Raw genomic sequence first — 20,441 nt, 5'->3', positions numbered from 1 at the left:
TATATATATATATATATATATATATATATATATATATATATATATATATATATATATATATATATATATATATATATATATATATATATATATATATATATATATATATATATATATATATATATATATATATATATATATATATATATATATATAATAACAGGGCTACATCCCTGCTATCATTGTTGTATTCATCTTTAATAATGCAGTCAAAAGCCATAATAAGTTATCAAAAGATTTATTTAAAGGTTGGCTGGTGGTTATGACAGTTCACATCCCCACTCCACAAGGGAGGGGTGTGGACGAAACTGCGGATGGTTCCGGCAGATGCTTACTGGAACACGTTATTCAGCAAGAGACATGCGAAAACCATCGGTCCCGCAGTAAATACTACAGAGAATGATGTAATTAGGTTCCAGTCGTACATACCTTTGTAACTCTACGCATTATGGAAAATCATTTAATGCTTCCTAATATAGAAGCGAAAGAGGGACAAGATTCTAAAAATAACTACTCCTTTGAAATATAAATCTAATTATGATTCAATGGTATGTTTTCAGCCTTGAAGTCCCAAAATAGAATTTCTATACCTATTCTTCACCAAAGACATCTTATGAAAACGAAAGAGTTTTAATGGTTTTATTAATACAAAAGTATTTAATTTTTGTATTACATATATATATATATATATATATATATATATATATATATATATATATATATATATATATATATATATATATATATATATATATATATATATATATATATATATATATATATATATATATATATATATATATATATATATATATATATATATATATATATATATATACTGAAATGATAAGGAATTAAATTTTAGAGTTTTACATTGCGTTTCATCAAAACAATTTTAACCGACTGAACTTAAAATTCAGCATTTTGTGTATTACTAATAAAATTCCATTGAATTATTTGATTACATTAGTAAATTATTGATTGCTTAAAAGATTAACTTAAATTATTACTCCATTTATAGTACACAAATGCCGGCATTTTATAAACAATATGTATAAAAAAAAATTCTGCTGGAAAGGAACATAATTTCTATAGATTTATAGTTATCATAATTTTATAAAGCTTTATAGACACATGAATTAAGTTATTTTCTTTTCATAATTTAATTACGTTATAATTTAATTGTAGTTCAATTATTTTTGATGCGTCACTATATTGTTAAACAAATTCAATGAAAACCCTGAATACGTGGTTAAATTTTCATCAAATTAGATAAAAGTTGAAATTATCGAAAACCACAAATAGGTAACATTTTAAATCACCCTGAATTGAGCGAATTACGAATTATTTTAATTTAAACAAAAATAAAGTGTTATAAAAGTTTTAGATGTAAGTTACAATCTTATTATAATGAATTTTATTTCAAAGAATCTTATAAAGAATTTTATTTTACAGTTATTCTAGTTTATGGTGAAAAAAAAGGTAAGAATTTTTAGAGGAAATTTAATTTTGAAAGAGCTATAAATTTTAACTGCTTTGGTTTTAATTTATCAAAAAATGTTTTCTTGAATAGCTAAGTTGGATATTGTTGAAGTAGAATTAAAAGAAAAAAAATATATGTCGTACTAAAATCAAAAAATTAAATTAATTAAATTATTTAAAAATTAAAATTATGATGATTTTTATGATTTTGATTAGTAAACTAACATGTTGTGTGTAATAATAGCTCTGTTATTTGTTTATAAGAGCTTCAGATGCTTGAAAATTGTCGTTTAGTAGAGAAAATAAAAGCTTAACATAATTTATAAATTAAATAGAAATTACAATAAATTCTTCATTCAATAAGTATAATCACTGATAACATTTTCTGATCAGGCTTGTTCCTCTAGTGGAAATCAATTCTACTTTTATGAAATATCTCTATAACTGCTTAAATCCTTTAAACAAAATTTGAAAACCTTTACATATATGAAGCACTGTTTTGTCTTTTTAAAAAGTTATTACTTACCCTTTCCCCAATAGCATACATTTAAGGATTAAGATTAGGAAAAAAGACCTTGGCAATAATTTACGGTGATTTATAGGCAAATGATAAATTCCTTAATTATCTCTACGAAGTGGTTGATAGTTTCTAATTTTACCACTACTACTTCTACGAGTAATTTTATGAAAGATGTGCGTAGTTCCTATCTTCTCTATAGCACTAATTCCTTTTTTTTCCTTATTATAAACTTGTAAAATAAAATTTTATTTTGATAAGATAACTATTTTTATTTGTATTTGGAGCTCAATACTGTACTTTTCAATAAATTTATGATATTTAATACATGCTTAACCAATATGTTTTATTTTTTCCTTACTGACCAATATGTTTTTCCTTCCTAACCAATATGTTTTATTTTAGTTTTAGTTCCTGAAAAAAGAGTTTCGACAAATATTTAAATCTATGTTATATATCATAAGAGCAAAAGTCTGTATTAAATAGAATAATAAGAACAAGCGCAAATCACTTTTAAAAAAAGAACGCTTCAAATTGTTTGTAAGTTTCAGTAATAGTGTCATTTACTATTTGAAATTAATTCAGACTTTATATATTCTAAACATATTTTAATTAATAAATCAAATTTACATATTTATTGGTGGCATTCATAACTTTTAGTAAATTTAAATAAATCATGAAATATTTTACTCTTATATATTAAAATTATATCGATACTAAATAAATTGTTCTTTTCTTTTATAGGGCAAGTTAAAGCTGAAAGTGAAGGAGATGGTAATAAACAGTTATTACTCTAGAGTATTCAATTAATAATTTTCAGCAAATTATATTTTAATATTAATTTATTACGTTTATTATATCGATACTATACATACGAAATAATCTAATTATATATGAATCGATAGGTATAATGTCGGGAATATACTTAGAATTATTCCTTATATTTTCAGGATCTGCTGTCGTAGAGGAGCAAAGTAATATATTTTTATAATTGCATAAAAGTAATTTTTGACGCATACAAGAATTTTTTTATGTAAATGTTGCTATAAAATTGTAATATGAACTGGCATCATAAATTTTTCTAAATTGCTCAAAATAAAAAAAAAAAAAATAAAAAAAAAAAATAAAAAAAAAAAAAAAATATATATATATATATATATATATATATATATATATATATATATATATATATATATATATATATATATATATATATATATATATATATATATATATATATATATATATATATATATATATATATATATATAAAAGAGCCTTTAATCAATATTATTTCAATTAAAAACAATTTTTTGTTTTCTATAGACAGAAATCGTATACTTTCGAACAGCAAGTGTTGCGTCTTAGTGTCTTATATAATAATGGCATTCATTTTATATGCGTTTTTTTTACGAAATTCTCTTCATATCTTTCGAAAGAGACTCAATCCACTTATAGATATCATTCTGTACAGCACAGAACATAAATAACACGAACTGGAAGAAAGACTAAAAATTATTATCATTCTAAAGTTATTACAGTATTTTTTAAAATTAGATTTATATTTTATATATTAAACGTTTGATTCGCAATTTGAAAACTAAATGGTATAATACGTATTGCTTTGTCGAAATAAATCCAAAAACAACTAAAGGGCATGGCAAAATGAATTAATCATTTATTAAAATTTACGCATTGGCATTGAAACAATGTCTGCCAACAAGAGGTAGTGCCAGTTCCCCCAGATTCATGCGATTGCTGCATGAATGATAAAGAATATCTTTAAAGACTTGAATAAATCTCAAACATGGCTTCAAGGATGGCGAACAAGTTTAACTTAACAATTCAATTTGTTCTGCAGATCCGGATAGTTCTGTAGAAATAAACACCAAAATAAATACAAGACAATACAAAATTAAATAATTATTTAATAAAACATATGCATTGGTATTGAAACAATGTGCGTCAACAAGAGGTAGTGCCAATGCACCCACATCCATGCCATTGTGGCATGATTGATAGATGATATTTTTTAGGAAACGAATATTTTTAAGGCAGGAGAACGCAACAAAGTTTAGAACCCTTAATGTTAGTTCTATATTTTGTGTATTTTGCCATATGTCGAGAACTTTTTAAGCGAATTGAAATATTTTTTGAACATAATCATATAATTCGTTTATCCAAAGATAATTTCCTGCAATAAATTTTTTTTTAAATTATTTTATTTAATAATAGTTGAAAAGATTTTGAAGCGTAAGGTATACAAATTTTTCATAATTTTAAAGAATGTAATTTTGCGCAGCAAAATACAAAATTTGAGCGAAATCGGTTGAATAGTTTCTGAGAAATTGAATCTTAAAAAGTCCTTTTTTTTAAAAATTTCATTTTCCTGGAACTATTAAACCGATTTTGCTCAAATTTTGTATTTTGCTGCGCAAAATGAATTTCTTTAAAATCATGTTAAAACTTGTATCTTAAAACTGACTGAAACATTCGAACTTCATATCTTTATTTTTGAATTAAGCTTCTCTACAAACATGTTATTTTAAGTTACACAGGATACTACGAAAAATTCACGAATTAATTCCGAAAATATTACACAAATATGCTGGCGACAACTAATATTTTATTTTACCTAACTTTCATTAGGTGAAAATATTCACATACATTAAAAATTCATTAATCTGAAGAAAAAAAAGGCGCACCTACTTAATGAATTTAAAATAAGCTCAACGTAAAATTTGCATTATTACAATTAATTCAGAAAACATCGCACACAAATATATATTTCTTTTAATAGTTAATCTATTGATTTTCAGATGGGCAAATCTATGATAAAGTAGAAGGCAGTAAGTACTTCAAATTATTTAACGCGAATTTCTTTAATAAATGCATTTTTAACAATGTCTTTTCTACTTTTTAGATGCTTATGGAGAAGGATCATATAGTAAGGCAATAATCACTCCTATATAAATCTCTATTAAAACTATTGGTATTAATAATGGCGTTTTTCAAAAACTAGATTTAGTTTGTCAAAAAAACTTTTCGTTCGAACAATGTCATTTCCCTGAATAACCTTTGATCTAATGATCAGATTTTCACATACTAATGATCAATCTAAACTGTTCAAGGGCTAAACCTAAAGGCCTGGTTTCTTAGGACAAACGCCTTATCTGGGCGTCAGCGTTAAGTTGACGTTACCCTGACGCCAACAAAATACTGGTTTGTTAGCGCAAGGCCCGGTTTCTTAGGACAAGCGCCTTATCTGGGCGTCAGCGAAGTTGACGTACCTCTGACGCCAAAAAAATACTTTTTTGTTAGCTCAGCGTGAGCAGTCGGTTCAGAGCAGACATTATCTCCCACTGCGCATGCGTTAATAACGTAAACAAATATTTATTTTGAATTTGTATTGATTTTGTTATTGTCGACCAGTGCTTTAGAGAACTAATAATGACTTTGTCCTAGAAAAAACACATTATAGCTGAGCTAAATGAAGAGTGCTATGTTTAATGAAGAAGCTATGCTTAATGTTAAAATCAAAATCTTGGCTGATTTCAATCTGCTGTTGGATGTTGTCCGCCATTGCTTCTGTCGTTAACGTTACGCTGTAATCCAACTGCAGTTGAATTGGACGGCAATTGTAGTTCAAGATGAGCATTCAATGACGTATACTGTCGAACTCACAAATGGACCAATCAGAAGTTAGCGCTGATTTCCAGCTGACGCCGACCTGTCCTTAAGAAACCAGACCTTTAAATAGTTAATTGATGCATGCAGATGATATTTTAAATAACGAAGTCAGACAAAACAAACTCTCTGTATAAACATGCTTTTTTTTCGAATAATTTGATTATATGACGTGATTTGATTATATGATCGAGAAAATGTGGTTTTAATAATTCAGTTAGAAGATGGGACAATCGGTTCGCCCTTTTATGTTAATTTTACTTTTTACTTCATCTAATGATCTTGACAATTCAATCCTCCAAAGATAGTTCCATAAAAACATAATTTTTAATAATTACTTATTATTTTCCATTATTGCATTTAATAAGGATTAAGTTAACAAGAATTTTAACGTATACAAATTTTTGCATAATTTTAAAGTATGTAAATTTAAATTAAAAAAAACAATATTTGGACGAAATCGGTTAAATAGTTCACAAGAAATCACGTTTTATGTATACGGCCTCTTTAAAATAGGATAACTCAGAAACTATTCGACGAATTTTATTCAAATATTTCATTTTGCCATTTACAATCGCATTCTTTGATACAATTTGAATTTTTACTTTTTACCTTAAAGTTAAATTTTTCCAAAACTTTTATCAAAATATAATAAATGATTAAGAAATATTTTTTTACATAAAAGTTTTTTGGATAAAGGGATTTTGTGATTGCTTAAAATGTGTTATGATTCGTTTAAAAAAATATCAAGGATAATAAAATACGCCATAAGTAAAAATTACATTAAGCTTACATATCGACCAATTACCTGGAAAAAAAATTAAAAATTAAAATGGGTAAGAAAATAAAAATCAATTTGGGTTGAAAAATTCTTACGTAGGAGGGTACCAATTTGGGTTTATACTAAATTAGATAATGACTCTTGCCTGTTTTGATTATCGAAGTGTAGCCATTTTGAAAAAAAAAACTAAATTGGGTAAAAAAGAAAAACAATTTGGGTTGAAAGATTGTTAGGTATGAAGACACTCGATTGGGGTTCATACTAAATTGGATCATAACCAATGCCTTCTTTGGTTATTACCATGAACCAAGTTTGGGTACCTCAAAACCCATTCTGAACGCCACTGGATATCAATTTTAGGTAGTTTTTAACATCCAATTTGAATACAGTATCATCCAATATGAATATCACTTAGAACCTTTTTTTAGAGTATACTCTCTTACAAAATTGCTAAGGAATTAATCTCCCACTTTGCATGACGAAATTAATTGTGAATATTTTATTATCATTAATCATTTAATTCTTTATTTAAAACAAAACTCTAAAACAGTAAACACGAAATACAATCAAAAACATCGGCCTATTAGTGAAGAATTATTAGTTAATTTTATTAGAACCTGAAAAAAGGGCACACATAACAAGTCATATAATGTCTCATTTAATTTTTCAATGAAATTTGTGTTTAATTTTTGTTTAAGCAATCCAACAACTGCTTCGCGTTTCGTCCATCAAAATTTTCTTCCAGCAACACGTTGCTTAGTAATAAGCAAGAAGGAAATTCTATATTAAAAATCTACTAAATTGTCAAAATCAATATTACATACACATAGTGGAAACAAAGCACTATCTTCAGTAGGAATCGCTATGCATATAATGTCTCATTTAATTTTTAATGAAATTTGTGTTCAATTTTAATTGTTTTAGTAATCCAACAACTGCTGTGCGTTTCGTCCAGCAACACGTTTCTTAGTAATAAGCAAGAAGGAAATTCTATATTAAAAATCCACTAAGTCGTCAAAATCAATATTACATACACATAGTGGAAACAAAGCACTATCTTCAGTAGGAATCGCTATGCATATAATGTCTCATTTAATTTTTAATGAAATTTGTGTTTAATTTTAATTGCTTTAGTAATCCAACAACTGCTGTGCGTTTCGTCCAGCAACACGTTTCTTAGTAATAAGCAAGAAGGAAATTCTATATTAAAAATCCACTAAGTCGTCAAAATCAATATTACATACACATAGTGGAAACAAAGCACTATCTTCAGTAGAAATCGCTATGCATATAATGTCTCATTTAATTTTTAATGAAATTTGTGTTTAATTTTAATTGTTTTAGTAATCCAACAACTGCTGTGCGTTTCGTCCAGCAACACGTTTCTTAGTAATAAGCAAGAAGGAAATTCTATATTAAAAATCCACTAAGTCGTCAAAATCAATATTACATACACATAGTGGAAACAAAGCACTATCTTCAGTAGAAATCGCTATGCATATAATGTCTCATTTAATTTTTAATGAAATTTGTGTTTAATTTTAATTGTTTTAGTAATCCAACAACTGCTGTGCGTTTCGTCCAGCAACACGTTTCTTAGTAATAAGCAAGAAGGAAATTCTATATTAAAAATCCACTAAGTCGTCAAAATCAATATTACATACACATAGGGGAAACAAAGCTCTATCTTCAGTACGAATTGCTATGAATTTCAGTGACTCACTCGTTTCCGGAATTTTATCCTCATTTTATTATCAAAACTAATAATATATTTTTTTTACTTCCAATGTCCACCTGTGTTAACATTTTTCAATTCAGGCATTTACAGGGTATATTTGTTGGCCACTCTTTTAGGGCACCATATTGGACCTGCCAACGTTGCTCCCACAGTAGTGACAGATAGTTCAGAGAATGAAAGAACATCCATGTCTTAACCGGGATTCGAACCCAGAACCTTTCCGATATAAGGCCAGTTCCCTGCCCCCTACACAGTTCGTTCGGCATCTGATTAATATTAACTTTAACATCTTATTATTGTTAATGACCTTGATAGATTTTAAAAGAAAAGGTGTGAAATAACTACAGTAGAAGATCTTTATAACGCAAAGCTAACATTGTTTTTGCCTTTTATAGATTATTTCACGCATAATTAATAATAAATACGATAAAGGAAACTTCAAAAATACGAATATTAACATTCTAATCTAATTTAAAAACATCAAAATATAAGATTTAATTATTTATTCACAGAAAGAAATGAAATTCTTAGCAATAATTTGCTCACTAACTGATTATCAGTATAAAAATTTCAAATTTTTTGTACATTAGATGCTATTATTATACTAATTTTACAGTAATCATAATGATTTCTTTAATTTCGGAGTTATGAAAGCTTATATAGGTGTTACTATATTTTGGGTAACATTCTAAAATAGGTTTCATTTTTGATGGTCATGAATCAAGGCCTATCGAATAAGAAGAAACATTTAACAGTTGAAAGGCTAACAATTGTGTATGATTGCTAACATTTTTCGTATGAGAGGAAACTTTAATTTAAACGCCTACTCGTAATGTTTCAAAAAATATGTATATAAAAAGAATTACGTTTTTATTTGGAACCAAATAAAACGTAATCAGATATTTTTGTGAAATTTTAAAAACATTTTTAAGATTTCTTTTCATACGAGAAATAAAATTTTGAGAACTACGCTTAGAGATTTTTCCTTTCATGTAAACTTGAAAAAAATCTTTTTTTAAAGTCAAATTCAAAGTCAGTACAAAGATTTTTTAGTAATGTCAAAAAAATTCATTAACATGGAGGTGATTAGCATAATTTATGGATCTTTCGTATTTTTTTTTACTCAAATAACAGTTTTTCAGTGAAGTAAAATTCGTTAACGTATTTTCCCAGCAAATTAAACCGTTTACTTTTTTATAATAAATGTTCTTTTGCAAATATAAACTATGTTTATTTCTTTGACCTTAAACGCAGAACTTTGTATTAAAAATCTATCTGAAAACATTACTCACTTCTCGTATTTCATCAAGTTAAAGAAACAGCTTAAACCGTGATAAATTTCGAATAATCCAGTGAAAAAACAGTCGCAGAATATGAACTTGCTATAGGCCATGACTGTCTGGTGAGCCATATAGGTATATTTGTAAGTCCAAATTGCCCTTTATGTGAGAAGGACGAAGTCATGGTCAGGAACAACTAAATAGAAAGCTCGGCTTTGTGAAGAGACTCCAAAATGACAAGATATTGGAGTGCTAGAAACATGTGATGACTGGACATTGAGTTTTTTTTTCTTGCTGTATTTCTTGTAATACATCATGTTAATTGTTATTTTGTAGGAGTTTGTAATTTTCTATTGTGAAAATTACAATTATAATGATAATAATCAATGCGTTTTCTTTCAGATTATGAGTATTATGATGAAGATGGTGAGATTTTAATTGATTTATCAAAACTAAAGTACATGAAAAACTGTCCATTAGTTTCAGAATTATGTAAATCATTACTCACTCAAATATACTTACAAATAGGTATCCCACATTAATTTAAGTTAACTGTTATAAACTATTTTGAGAACTACTGAATACTAAATTAAATTAAATCTAAAATAATTCATTTCAGAAAAATAAATGCAAAATTATTTGTTTGGATAAAGTATTAGAAAATTTCTAAAATCAATACAGTGCTTTGGATTTGGTGAGTTGCGAAGGCAAAAATATATCATTTCTCTCTGAACAGGAATAAGACCAATTACTTTTTTCTTTTCTATAGAAATCCTCTCTATCACAATGATGTTTTCTTTTTCAAACAAACATAATAATGTTTATCTTTGTTAAGTACATTTCGTGCAAGTCATAAACGTGTTTTTTAATTTAAAAATTTTACCAGTTAATTAACAAAATTTACCATTTAATTAACAACTAGTTTATTACCAGTTAATTAATTTAAAAAGTTAATTAACAAAAAAATTATTTTTGCCAGTAAGCTTTAAAATTTGCACGTAAGAAACAACATTGATCATTTTGTCACTGATTCTTTTATTCTACACTGTATTAGTGGTGTCATTAACATAATGATTTATTTTGTAAAAATTTTATAACATTTTTAACATCAGATAAAAAATAATCGTATAAATAAATAACAAATTTTTATTCAATAAATATTTAACTAATAAATACTTTTAACAGCTAGTAATTTTGAATATCAATATTTATTCTATTATAATTTTTTATTCTTCTATTTTTTACTATTCTACTTATTTCTTCTTAATATCTACGACAATCGCAATCTAACATTTACTTGGGCAATATAACCATTTGGTAGGATAAATAACGAAAGGTTAGTTAAATATTAAAATATTATGTTAAAATACGTAAAAGTGAGCATTAATTATTTATTAACTGCTTATGTAATTTGTGTTCTTTTTCCTTACTATTTAATACTTTAAGAATGCTTTCCATTGAACTCGAAACAGCAATTTTTACTCTTAGCTTTATCTATCTCTTAATTAAAGAGTCCTAAAGGCTGCGTATGCCACCACATTATGGGTGTTCTATCTACATTTTATTTTGATGCGCAAAAACTAAAAGGCTTAGAAACTTGAAATTACTAATATATGTAGAAAACTGTACAGGAAGTACAATGGAATAAAAAGAATTAACATTATTTAATTAGTTCGTGAACTGTAAAGTTAGAAGGAAAAAAACCATACAGATCACTCTACAGGCCCAAGAAGTTGCTACATAATTTAAATTCGGTATACTGAAGATGGCATATTTATTTATGAACATAAACATAGATTTTTTTTTTTCGAAATTCTAATTTTTCCAAAGTTATTGAAATTTATTGTGAATTTTTTTTCACTTCTTTTTGCTTTACGTTATGCTTCACTTTGTTCCACAAGATTCTTAAGACTTAAAAATTTAAAATTACGAAAGTATGTACAAAAAAAAAAGATGTAGCGAAGTAAAAAAAAATAAGATTCGACATGTAGTTCAAGAATTATTTTTCGAAATTCTAATTTTTCCAAAGTTATTGAAATTTATTGTGAATTTTTTTTCACTTCTTTTTGCTTTACGTTATGCTTCACTTTGTTCCACAAGATTCTTAAGACTTAAAAATTTAAAATTACGAAAGTATGTACAAAAAAAAAAGATGTAGCGAAGTAAAAAAAAATAAGATTCGACATGTAGTTCAAGAATTATTTTTCGAAATTCTAATTTTTCCAAAGTTATTGAAATTTATTGTGAATTTTTTTTCACTTCTTTTTGCTTTACGTTATGCTTCACTTTGTTCCACAAGATTCTTAAGACTTAAAAATTTAAAATTACGAAAGTATGTACAAAAAAAAAGATGTAGCGAAGTAAAAAAAAATAAGATTCGACATGTAGTTCAAGAATTATTTTTCGAAATTCTAATTTTTCCAAAGTTATTGAAATTTATTGTGAATTTTTTTTCACTTCTTTTTGCTTTACGTTATGCTTCACTTTGTTCCACAAGATTCTTAAGACTTAAAAATTTAAAATTACGAAAGTATGTACAAAAAAAAAAGATGTAGCGAAGTAAAAAAAATAAGATTCGACATGTAGTTCAAGAATTATTTTTCGAAATTCTAATTTTTCCAAAGTTATTGAAATTTATTGTGAATTTTTTTTCACTTCTTTTTGCTTTACGTTATGCTTCACTTTGTTCCACAAGATTCTTAAGACTTAAAAATTTAAAATTACGAAAGTATGTACAAAAAAAAAGATGTAGCGAAGTAAAAAAAAATAAGATTCGACATGTAGTTCAAGAATTATTTTTCGAAATTCTAATTTTTCCAAAGTTATTGAAATTTATTGTGAATTTTTTTTCACTTCTTTTTGCTTTACGTTATACTTCACTTTATTCCACAAGATTCTAAAGACTTAAAAATTTAAAATTACGAAAGTATGTATGAAAAAAAACGGAAAACACAACGAAGTAAAAAAAAAAAAAGATTTGACATTTCGTTCAAAAATTATTAACTGCTAAACTTGTAGTAAAAAAAATAATAAGTGTAGTCGATCTTTAGCCTGCTGAAATATAACTGAGGAGTTAAAATTTGAGGTTCTGAAAGAACCTTTTTTATTTGCGAACTTAGCTTTTATTCTGTTTTTCCTATTTGTTCGAAAGTTATTTCAAATTTAAGTGCTTCCTTGTAATATTTTCAGCTGTTTCGCTTTAAATACTAAGTATTTATCCTTTGTTGTATATAATGTATTGTTCTGTATTCGAGATCTTTATTTCGTTGATTGATAAGTTCGCTTTAAAGTTATTGTCAATCGAAATTAGTAAAAAATAGAAAGAAAGAGAGATTAAATGTTTCCAGCAGTAATTCTTAGTCATTTATAGGGAAACTTTTAGAGAATTGATATAATTTTTATTATTAATATAATTTTTATTAATTAATATAATTTTAATTAATTAATTTAATTTTTATTAATTAATTTAATTTATTAATTAGTAATTTTTTATAGTCGTCCCCTACTTGAATCATTATAAGTCTCGTCAACGAGTCAAATTACTTCTCATTTATCATCTCTTGATGAGTCCCACAATCCTTAGCTAACCTTTGTTTTACAACAAATCTTTTTTAAATACCTATTTAGAAATATACAATTTAGAAATTTTCTCTTAATGACCTAAAGATTTTGTTAGAAAAGCGATTTTTATAATTTTTTTAGAAGTTCATTTATGAAGTTATGCATATAATGAGTTCTTATGAGGGTCATTCAAATGAAACCTGGACAGTGCGTCTTATTTTGCGTTAGACGTAATGGGGTGCCATGTCACTGCGTGCATGACGGCACCATCTATTGGTAGAGAGACTGGCGCATGCGCAACGTTTGACGTTGCATAGCGGTAGTGTAGTTGCATGCCGAAGAGAAGGAGGTCACACAAGTTATCGTCCAATGCGGTGAAGACGATATTGCAGCAGTTTCAGTGGGAAACGCTGGAAGATCCACTGTAGAGTTCAGACCTTTCACCGTGTGACTTTCATGTCTTTGGACCTCTAAACAAGCTATTTGCTGACATCGATTCACAACGGATGATGACGTGTGTGACTAGGTCCCGGCATTGATTCGACGGCAGCCTACTAGCTTCTTCAAAGATGGAATCGACCGGCTAGTGTCGCTATAGGATAAATGTGCCAACAGTTTTGGCGACTACTTTTTAGTATGTGTACTGTGTATAACTACATTTGTGAGTTAATAAAATCGTTACCGTTACTTTACACTAGTGACCAGGTTTCATTCGAATGTAGTTGTTGTTGTAGTTCATTTACGTCGCACTAGAGCTGGACAATGGGCTATTGGCGACTGTCTGGGAAGCATCCCTGAGGATGATCAGAAGACATGCCATCACAATTTTGATTCTCTGCAGAGGGGATGGCACCCCTGGTTGGTTTTCATTCGAGTGCCCCTCATATAATGAAGTTCAATTAGCACGATGCCCTTATTCTTATTCTTGAATTTACAAAAAAATTAGTTTTTGAAAATCAAACGCAAAATGTGATTTTTATTTATAACATTTTACATGTTTTCAAAAAGGTTTTTATTTCAATTTGCGAAATATGCACAACATTCTGATTACTATTCTATTTCGTCTTAGCAAAACTAAAGTGAATTAAGATAAATAACATTTAAAAGAAATTAGTTTTGGATTAAATAAAAGTTATAATATTTTGTGTTGCAGAGTACAATATTAATACAGAGGCACCAAATGGAGGCAAGTTACTTTCTTTATTCTTTTAAGTTTCAATTATATATATTTTTTTACTTCATATATACAGAAATAATCGTTTCCTAAGAGGAGTTTAAAGTTCAAACAATATCTCAAAATGTTTTCTAATTACACTCTCTACAAAATCATTGAAGAATTGTTAGTTTTTCTTTAATTATTATTTAAAGTAATATTGATATTGACTACATTGACAAAAAGTAACTGTAAAAGTGTTAGCTCATTATGATGGAAAAATAAGAATAAATATTTAAGCAATTTTTTTAAAGTAAAATAAAGTTATCCTTTATTTTAATTAAGTGCTCTTAGAAAAGATAGTTAAATAAAATAATTTTTTTTTCTTTTTAATTTGCAATATTCAAGCAAGACAGTTAAATAACCGCTAAAAAACGGTATTCAAACTGTTAACTGTGAGAAATTTTTTTTTTACCTAATACGGCTAAACAACCAGATTTTTTCGGCTCCAAGTCGGGCAACATTCTATGAGAATGGAGCGCACGTTCACCGGAAGGTGGAACTAAGCCGTATGATAAGGATAATGAATTCATATTTTTATTTTCCATCATCGGATATCTAATAACATTTTAGTAATAAATGTTCGGTGAACACCTTAAGAAGCCACTTAGTTCCTTGTAACTGGGTTCTTCCTGCAGCCGAAAAAGCTAATATGTCACTGTCATGATCAGCAGAACGGGGGTTTGATCCCCAGCGTTGATACCAAAATTATTCTTCGATTCCTTTAACACATGAGAAGTTTCCAGTGTCCTGCATCAATTGATGACCGTGGATTAGTGGAATACGAAACTCTCATTTACGCATAGATGGTAGCACCACATAGGAGCTTAATTAAAAAAATCTAGTATTTTTCATCGCTTACGATAGATGATGCCTCTATGTAGTTTAATCAAGCCATGATCTACGGGTCACTTGACAAAACACAACTCAGTCACAATCTAACTTCAATGCCCTAACTCTAATTTACGTTTAAAAAAAAGCATAGCTTTAATGCCCAGTTATATTCAATATTTACAGTTTTGAAACCATGATAGTTATGAATGGTTAAAAACCGTATCGTTTTGTATTTAAGGTTTTTCAACTGTACCAGTTTTTAATGGTTTCGAACCTGTAGAAGTAAAAACATGTTCCTAACCGTAAACGTTGCGGTTAATTGGAAGAAAAGACGGATACCGGTTATTCTACTGTGATTTTTGAGTGAAAAATTTAAGGGCGAACGAGTTATGAACGAGTTTTACGGTAGTTTATTTCTGAAGTCATTTTCGAGTTCCAAATAATTTTCTCAAATTATTATTTACTCTAAGTTTTTTTGTTATAATTTGTTGTATAACTAGAGTTCGTAAAATATATTGAATTTGAATTTAAAAATTTAAGAAAACAGATTTCTTGGAATGCATTTTGAAATTAATAAAAAATACGTGAAATTAATAAAATTAAAGTACTTTTTTTTCTTATTTGAACTTTAAATTAAATAATACTCGTAATGTTTTAGAAACTGCGTATGATAAAAATAAAATTTTAACCCCTCAACTTAGCAGTCCGAGATAACTCAAGCTGAGATAATTGTGAAGTTAAGGGAAAATGCTTATTATGTTGTTGTTGTTTTTTCAAAAATTTTAAACATTCATGGTTAAAATAGAATCGTTTTCGTCACATAACTCTTTATCTGAACTATAATTAAACTAAAAACTAATTCTCCTTTTAATTGGACAACAGGTTTTCGATTATTTATTTTATTATTTACATTCTATCACTATTTTATTTTTTATTTATTTATCTTTTTTATTGTAAGAATTAAGCTCATTTATTGTTATTTATTTGCTGTAAGAAGTAAGCTAAATATTCTTCCCAAAAATTAGACTGGCAGTTAGTTTTGTGGAAGTTCTATTGCCTCTTCGCAAACCACTCACTATGAAATGGAGTTTTAGAAATTTAAATTACTAAGCGAAAAGTTTAATCTTACTACTTAAATCGTGTTATTAGTTTTTATCTAAATTAATTTCCAATGTTTTACGCAAAAAAAAAATTTCTTAATTTTAACAACTTAAAAATATTCATTTTTCTCGAAATGAAATTTAAAAATTTTTTTTTGATAATTTTGACGACTGCAAATTTTAATTCTATTATTGTTTCATCAAATATACCAATTTCTATTCAATAATTTTTTAATCAACTTATTGCAAAAGTACCAGTGGAAATTTTTATTTGATTAATAAATTATCAAATAGAAGCTAATAAAACAAATCTTATTCTTTATTTAATACTAAAAAACAACAAAGAAATTTTATTTAAGTCATTTTTCCCGTAAGAGTCTTAAATTTTCCATTTCCCTATAAAATGAATTATAAATGAAAAGTTGTTATGGTTTTTCTAATTTTAATAAAATATTATCCATTAAAGTAAGAAATATTAATTTTATTAATGAATCAGTTTATAAGTACCAGGTTGCTTTTCCTAAATAAGCAAAATTTTAAAATTACAAATGCCTCTGTGAAATAATTTCTAATCGGAAAACTGGGTTAAATTATCTTATTTTATTGAAAAAAATACTATTTAATAGTAAGAACATTTATAAAAATCTGGTTGTTTCCACCAAATATATTATAATTAATAAAATATAATAAGTATGATAAAATATAATCCATTAAAGTAAGAAATAATAATTTTATTTATGAATCATTTTATAACTTTTATGTTGCTTTGTCTAAATAAGCAAAACTTTAAAATTACAAATGCCTCTGTGAAATAATTTCTATTCGGAAAACTGGGTTAATTTATCTTATTTTATTGAACAAAATACTATTTAACAGTAAGAACATTTATAAAAATCTGGTTGTTTCCCCCAAATATATTATAATTATTTTAATTACATTTGTATCTGTAAATAACTCGTAATGGGAAAACTGTCTTTTTTGCATATTTCTTGTATATTTTTATGAAAAAATACTACTTTAAAGTAAAAAATATCAAAAGCTGCTGATATAATAAATTATCGATATAGAAATTCTAAAATTTCAACCTTTTCTTGGTTGAAATATGATATTTCAAAGCAAATTTTGGTTTAAAAACTTTTGTTTAAAAACTTTTGTTCGAAAGCTATTTACAAGTCAAAATTGAAATATTTTCTTTCTAGAAGCTTTAAATTTTTAATTAATTTTAATATTTCTTTTTCCTTTTCTAGCAAGGAACCGTAATGATTTTACTGATTAGAAAAATTATAATTATATAAAATACGAAATATAAAAACATTTTCCTAAAGTTATGCAAAAGTGGTTTAAAATATTAACGCTACATGTATTCTTCTAGGAAAAATCATCTATAAGATATATCAAGGTAAGACTTTTAATAAAATTCAAAATAAGTACTTAAATGATCTTGTTTTTTAATATAAATTTAAAATTAATTATTTTTTTATCAATATCCATTTTTTGATGGTATAAAAATGGATATTCAATAACAATGAATATTTTGAATTAACTAATAAAAATAACTCCTGATATCTGTGTACATTAAAAATTCCGCCACTCAGTACTCAGTCAGTACTTCTTACCGTAAAATTCAACAGAACAAAAAATCTAATGTACCGTAATTTTTACAGTAATATTTACAGTAGAATATCTCAATCTCTGCTACAAAATAAATATTGCAGTAAAAATTTTGCTATAAAATTTTGCGTAAAAATTGATTTTGCCTTAAAAATTTATTTTACAGTAAAATGGATTTTACAGGGTGTCAGCATATTTTACAGTAATTTGATTCAGAATTCTTTACAGTATGGATATTTCATACTTAACTCGACTTTACATTCAACTTGAGTGCTCTTATGTCAACTGGTTAATTAGCTATCTATACCGTTAACTATATATCTACCACTCCTCTTTCCTTCTTTTAAAACGTTGGATAGTGGTATTTCTTAAGCTACTATATTCCTTATAATATCACAAGTGTTTAGTTTTCGTTTAGAAAATCTTTTACAATTTTAATACGTAATATTTTGTAACATCCATAAAATATTCCCAGGTTATACTTTTTCGTTCATTATTGCCTTGCATGTAATATGCAAATGAAATGTCCTTTAACATGCTTAAAACACTGAAAAAAAGTCCTTAGTGAGGTATGTTTATTTGTTGTAATTAGAACAAAAACATTCGTCAACATTTAAATAGCAAAAATGGTTTTATCGATAGTTTGATAAAAGCGTAATGTTATTAGATTATCGACAGTCGTAAAAGAAGGTAATTGAATTAAAAATTCTTAGTCATTAAGTTAATATCATTACGTTTTAAAATTTTATTATTTAATTAAATTTTTAGAAAAAGGAAGCAAAGATACTGAGCAACAAGACCAAGGATCAGGAGGTAAAGGAGGTAAAATATTTACTTTACTCAATAAATACTTTTCTCAACTTTACTGGATTTCAACAGTAAAGTCAACTTTACTGGATTTAATTGTGTTTTTGTATTGAATGAGTAAAAAAAAAAGGAAAGAAAAAAAATTTAGTTTTTTGTTTTACTACGTGGAGCAATTTCACACTTCATTTCTAAATTATTTAACTATTTTACATACCATTACTTGAGATAAATTGATACTATACTGTATTGATACTATTACTATTAATTTAGATAAATAGAGACTTTTTTAGAGGCTTAATTACGTAGATGCTCTTTTGTACTTTGTAGAACTGATCCGTCAAAAAACAAGTTTCTGTTCTTAAATAACAGTATTTTTTGTAAAATATATACTGGAACACCACCAGATAGTTTTTTCTGTAAATTGAACAGTGTTTTTCTGTTGTAATTTTAAAGAAATTTATCGGCTAAAAACAAGCATCCGTTTTTAAATAACAGTATTTTTTGTGAAGTAAACAGTCACACCAGCTGACAGCAGTTATACTGTCACACCAGCTGACAGTTTTTTTTTTCGTAAATTTAACAGTTTTTTTTTTGTACTTTTGTAGAATTATCTGCTTAAAGCTTAGCATCCGTTTTTAAATAACAATATTTTTCTGTGAAATAAATATCTTCATACAGGCACACCATCTGACAGCTTTTCTGTAAATGAAACAGTTTCTTTACAGTGTAATAGCTCCTAAATAGAATCTTAGTTTGCAAAAGATAACCTGAATTTGTTTTTAAAAAATTAAGATCTCTGAGGTAAATAAACTAAATGCTCTAAGATAAAATCTGAACTTAAGATTTTTAGAGAGATATCTAATTTTTATTACACTGCATATAATAAAAAATATACACCCATTTCTTTAAACTTTGTTTACTATTTTTATTTTTAAATTAGTAAAAAGGTTTTTTAAAATTGAGATTAGAACATAAAAAATTTTATGCTGTTCATTATTATACCTAAGTAATGTGATTGGTAAAACTTAGGAATCGGCTGAATTTTGAAAATAAAATAAAATAAAATATTGTAAAAGTACTGCTTTTTTTAAAAAAAACTTCATTAGTTTCAAAAATATGCAGATGGTAATAAAAGTCGACACGTTTAAACCGCACAAAAATAGATGCCCATTCTCACGCCCAGCCAGCTGCGCATGAGAAGAAGCAAAAGCAATTTGAAATACTAAATGTTAAGTTTCCAACGAAAAATGGAAAATAAAGGTAAACTAAACTAGAAAAAAATGCTGTTGTTGAGAATGAAACAAAAATAAAGATGAAAAATCACTGTGGATGAGAGAAGCGAATCAGGATAAAATGTATTTTCACTCATTTTGGAGAGGTAGTGAGGAACTAATGTCTTTAACATGGTAATGAAACAAGATTCCAAGGTATCTAGGTGAGCTGAAGTGATTGGAGTGGGAATAATTTTGGCATTGTCGAAATTGAATTTATGTCTATGATTCCAACAACAAATGCAGCAATTGATGACTTATCGTATTCTTGTTAACGAATATATCTAAAGTTTTCCTGATGTCGAATTTTTTTTCTTGAAATGTGAATTAATATGGAATAGAACCAAGATGGTTCCCAAAGCATATTAAACATACAAGCTCTAATTATTATATTTTTAAGCCACCTTTATTTATAGATAAAATTATGACAGAAATTTATTAACAAAAACATAAAGCATTTATTCGTATTTCATTAAAAATCCTTCACTTCACATAACCTTCACAAGAGTTTTCGATGTCATTTGGGTAAGTTCACACAACCTTCACAAGAGCTTTAGAT

At 26.7% G+C, this 20,441-nt stretch overlaps 1 protein-coding gene across 16 annotated transcripts in view; it reads left to right on the top strand.

Moving 5' to 3' along the window:
- The window catches only part of LOC107440889 (uncharacterized), a 123,379-nt gene that overhangs the window by 20,341 nt on the left and 82,597 nt on the right, over positions 1 to 20,441 (top strand). For all 16 annotated transcript variants that reach the window (XM_087161134.1, XM_087161135.1, XM_087161128.1 and 13 more), the window contains exons 5-13: positions 1,456 to 1,482; positions 2,744 to 2,773; positions 2,950 to 2,973; positions 4,819 to 4,848; positions 4,923 to 4,946; positions 9,888 to 9,911; positions 14,200 to 14,232; positions 17,566 to 17,592; positions 18,573 to 18,626. In XM_087161134.1, the coding sequence (XP_087017260.1) occupies positions 1,456 to 1,482; positions 2,744 to 2,773; positions 2,950 to 2,973; positions 4,819 to 4,848; positions 4,923 to 4,946; positions 9,888 to 9,911; positions 14,200 to 14,232; positions 17,566 to 17,592; positions 18,573 to 18,626 (273 nt within the window). The remainder of the gene's footprint in view (positions 1 to 1,455; positions 1,483 to 2,743; positions 2,774 to 2,949; positions 2,974 to 4,818; positions 4,849 to 4,922; positions 4,947 to 9,887; positions 9,912 to 14,199; positions 14,233 to 17,565; positions 17,593 to 18,572; positions 18,627 to 20,441) is intronic.

The sequence above is a fragment of the Parasteatoda tepidariorum genome, chromosome 4 (genome assembly GCF_982258835.1).
Source record: "Parasteatoda tepidariorum strain Cologne lab strain chromosome 4, Ptep-v5.0, whole genome shotgun sequence".
Classification (NCBI taxonomy): domain Eukaryota; kingdom Metazoa; phylum Arthropoda; class Arachnida; order Araneae; family Theridiidae; genus Parasteatoda; species Parasteatoda tepidariorum.
The sequence above is the reverse complement of the archived record's forward strand: the minus strand, read 5'-3'. Positions and strand labels throughout refer to the sequence as shown.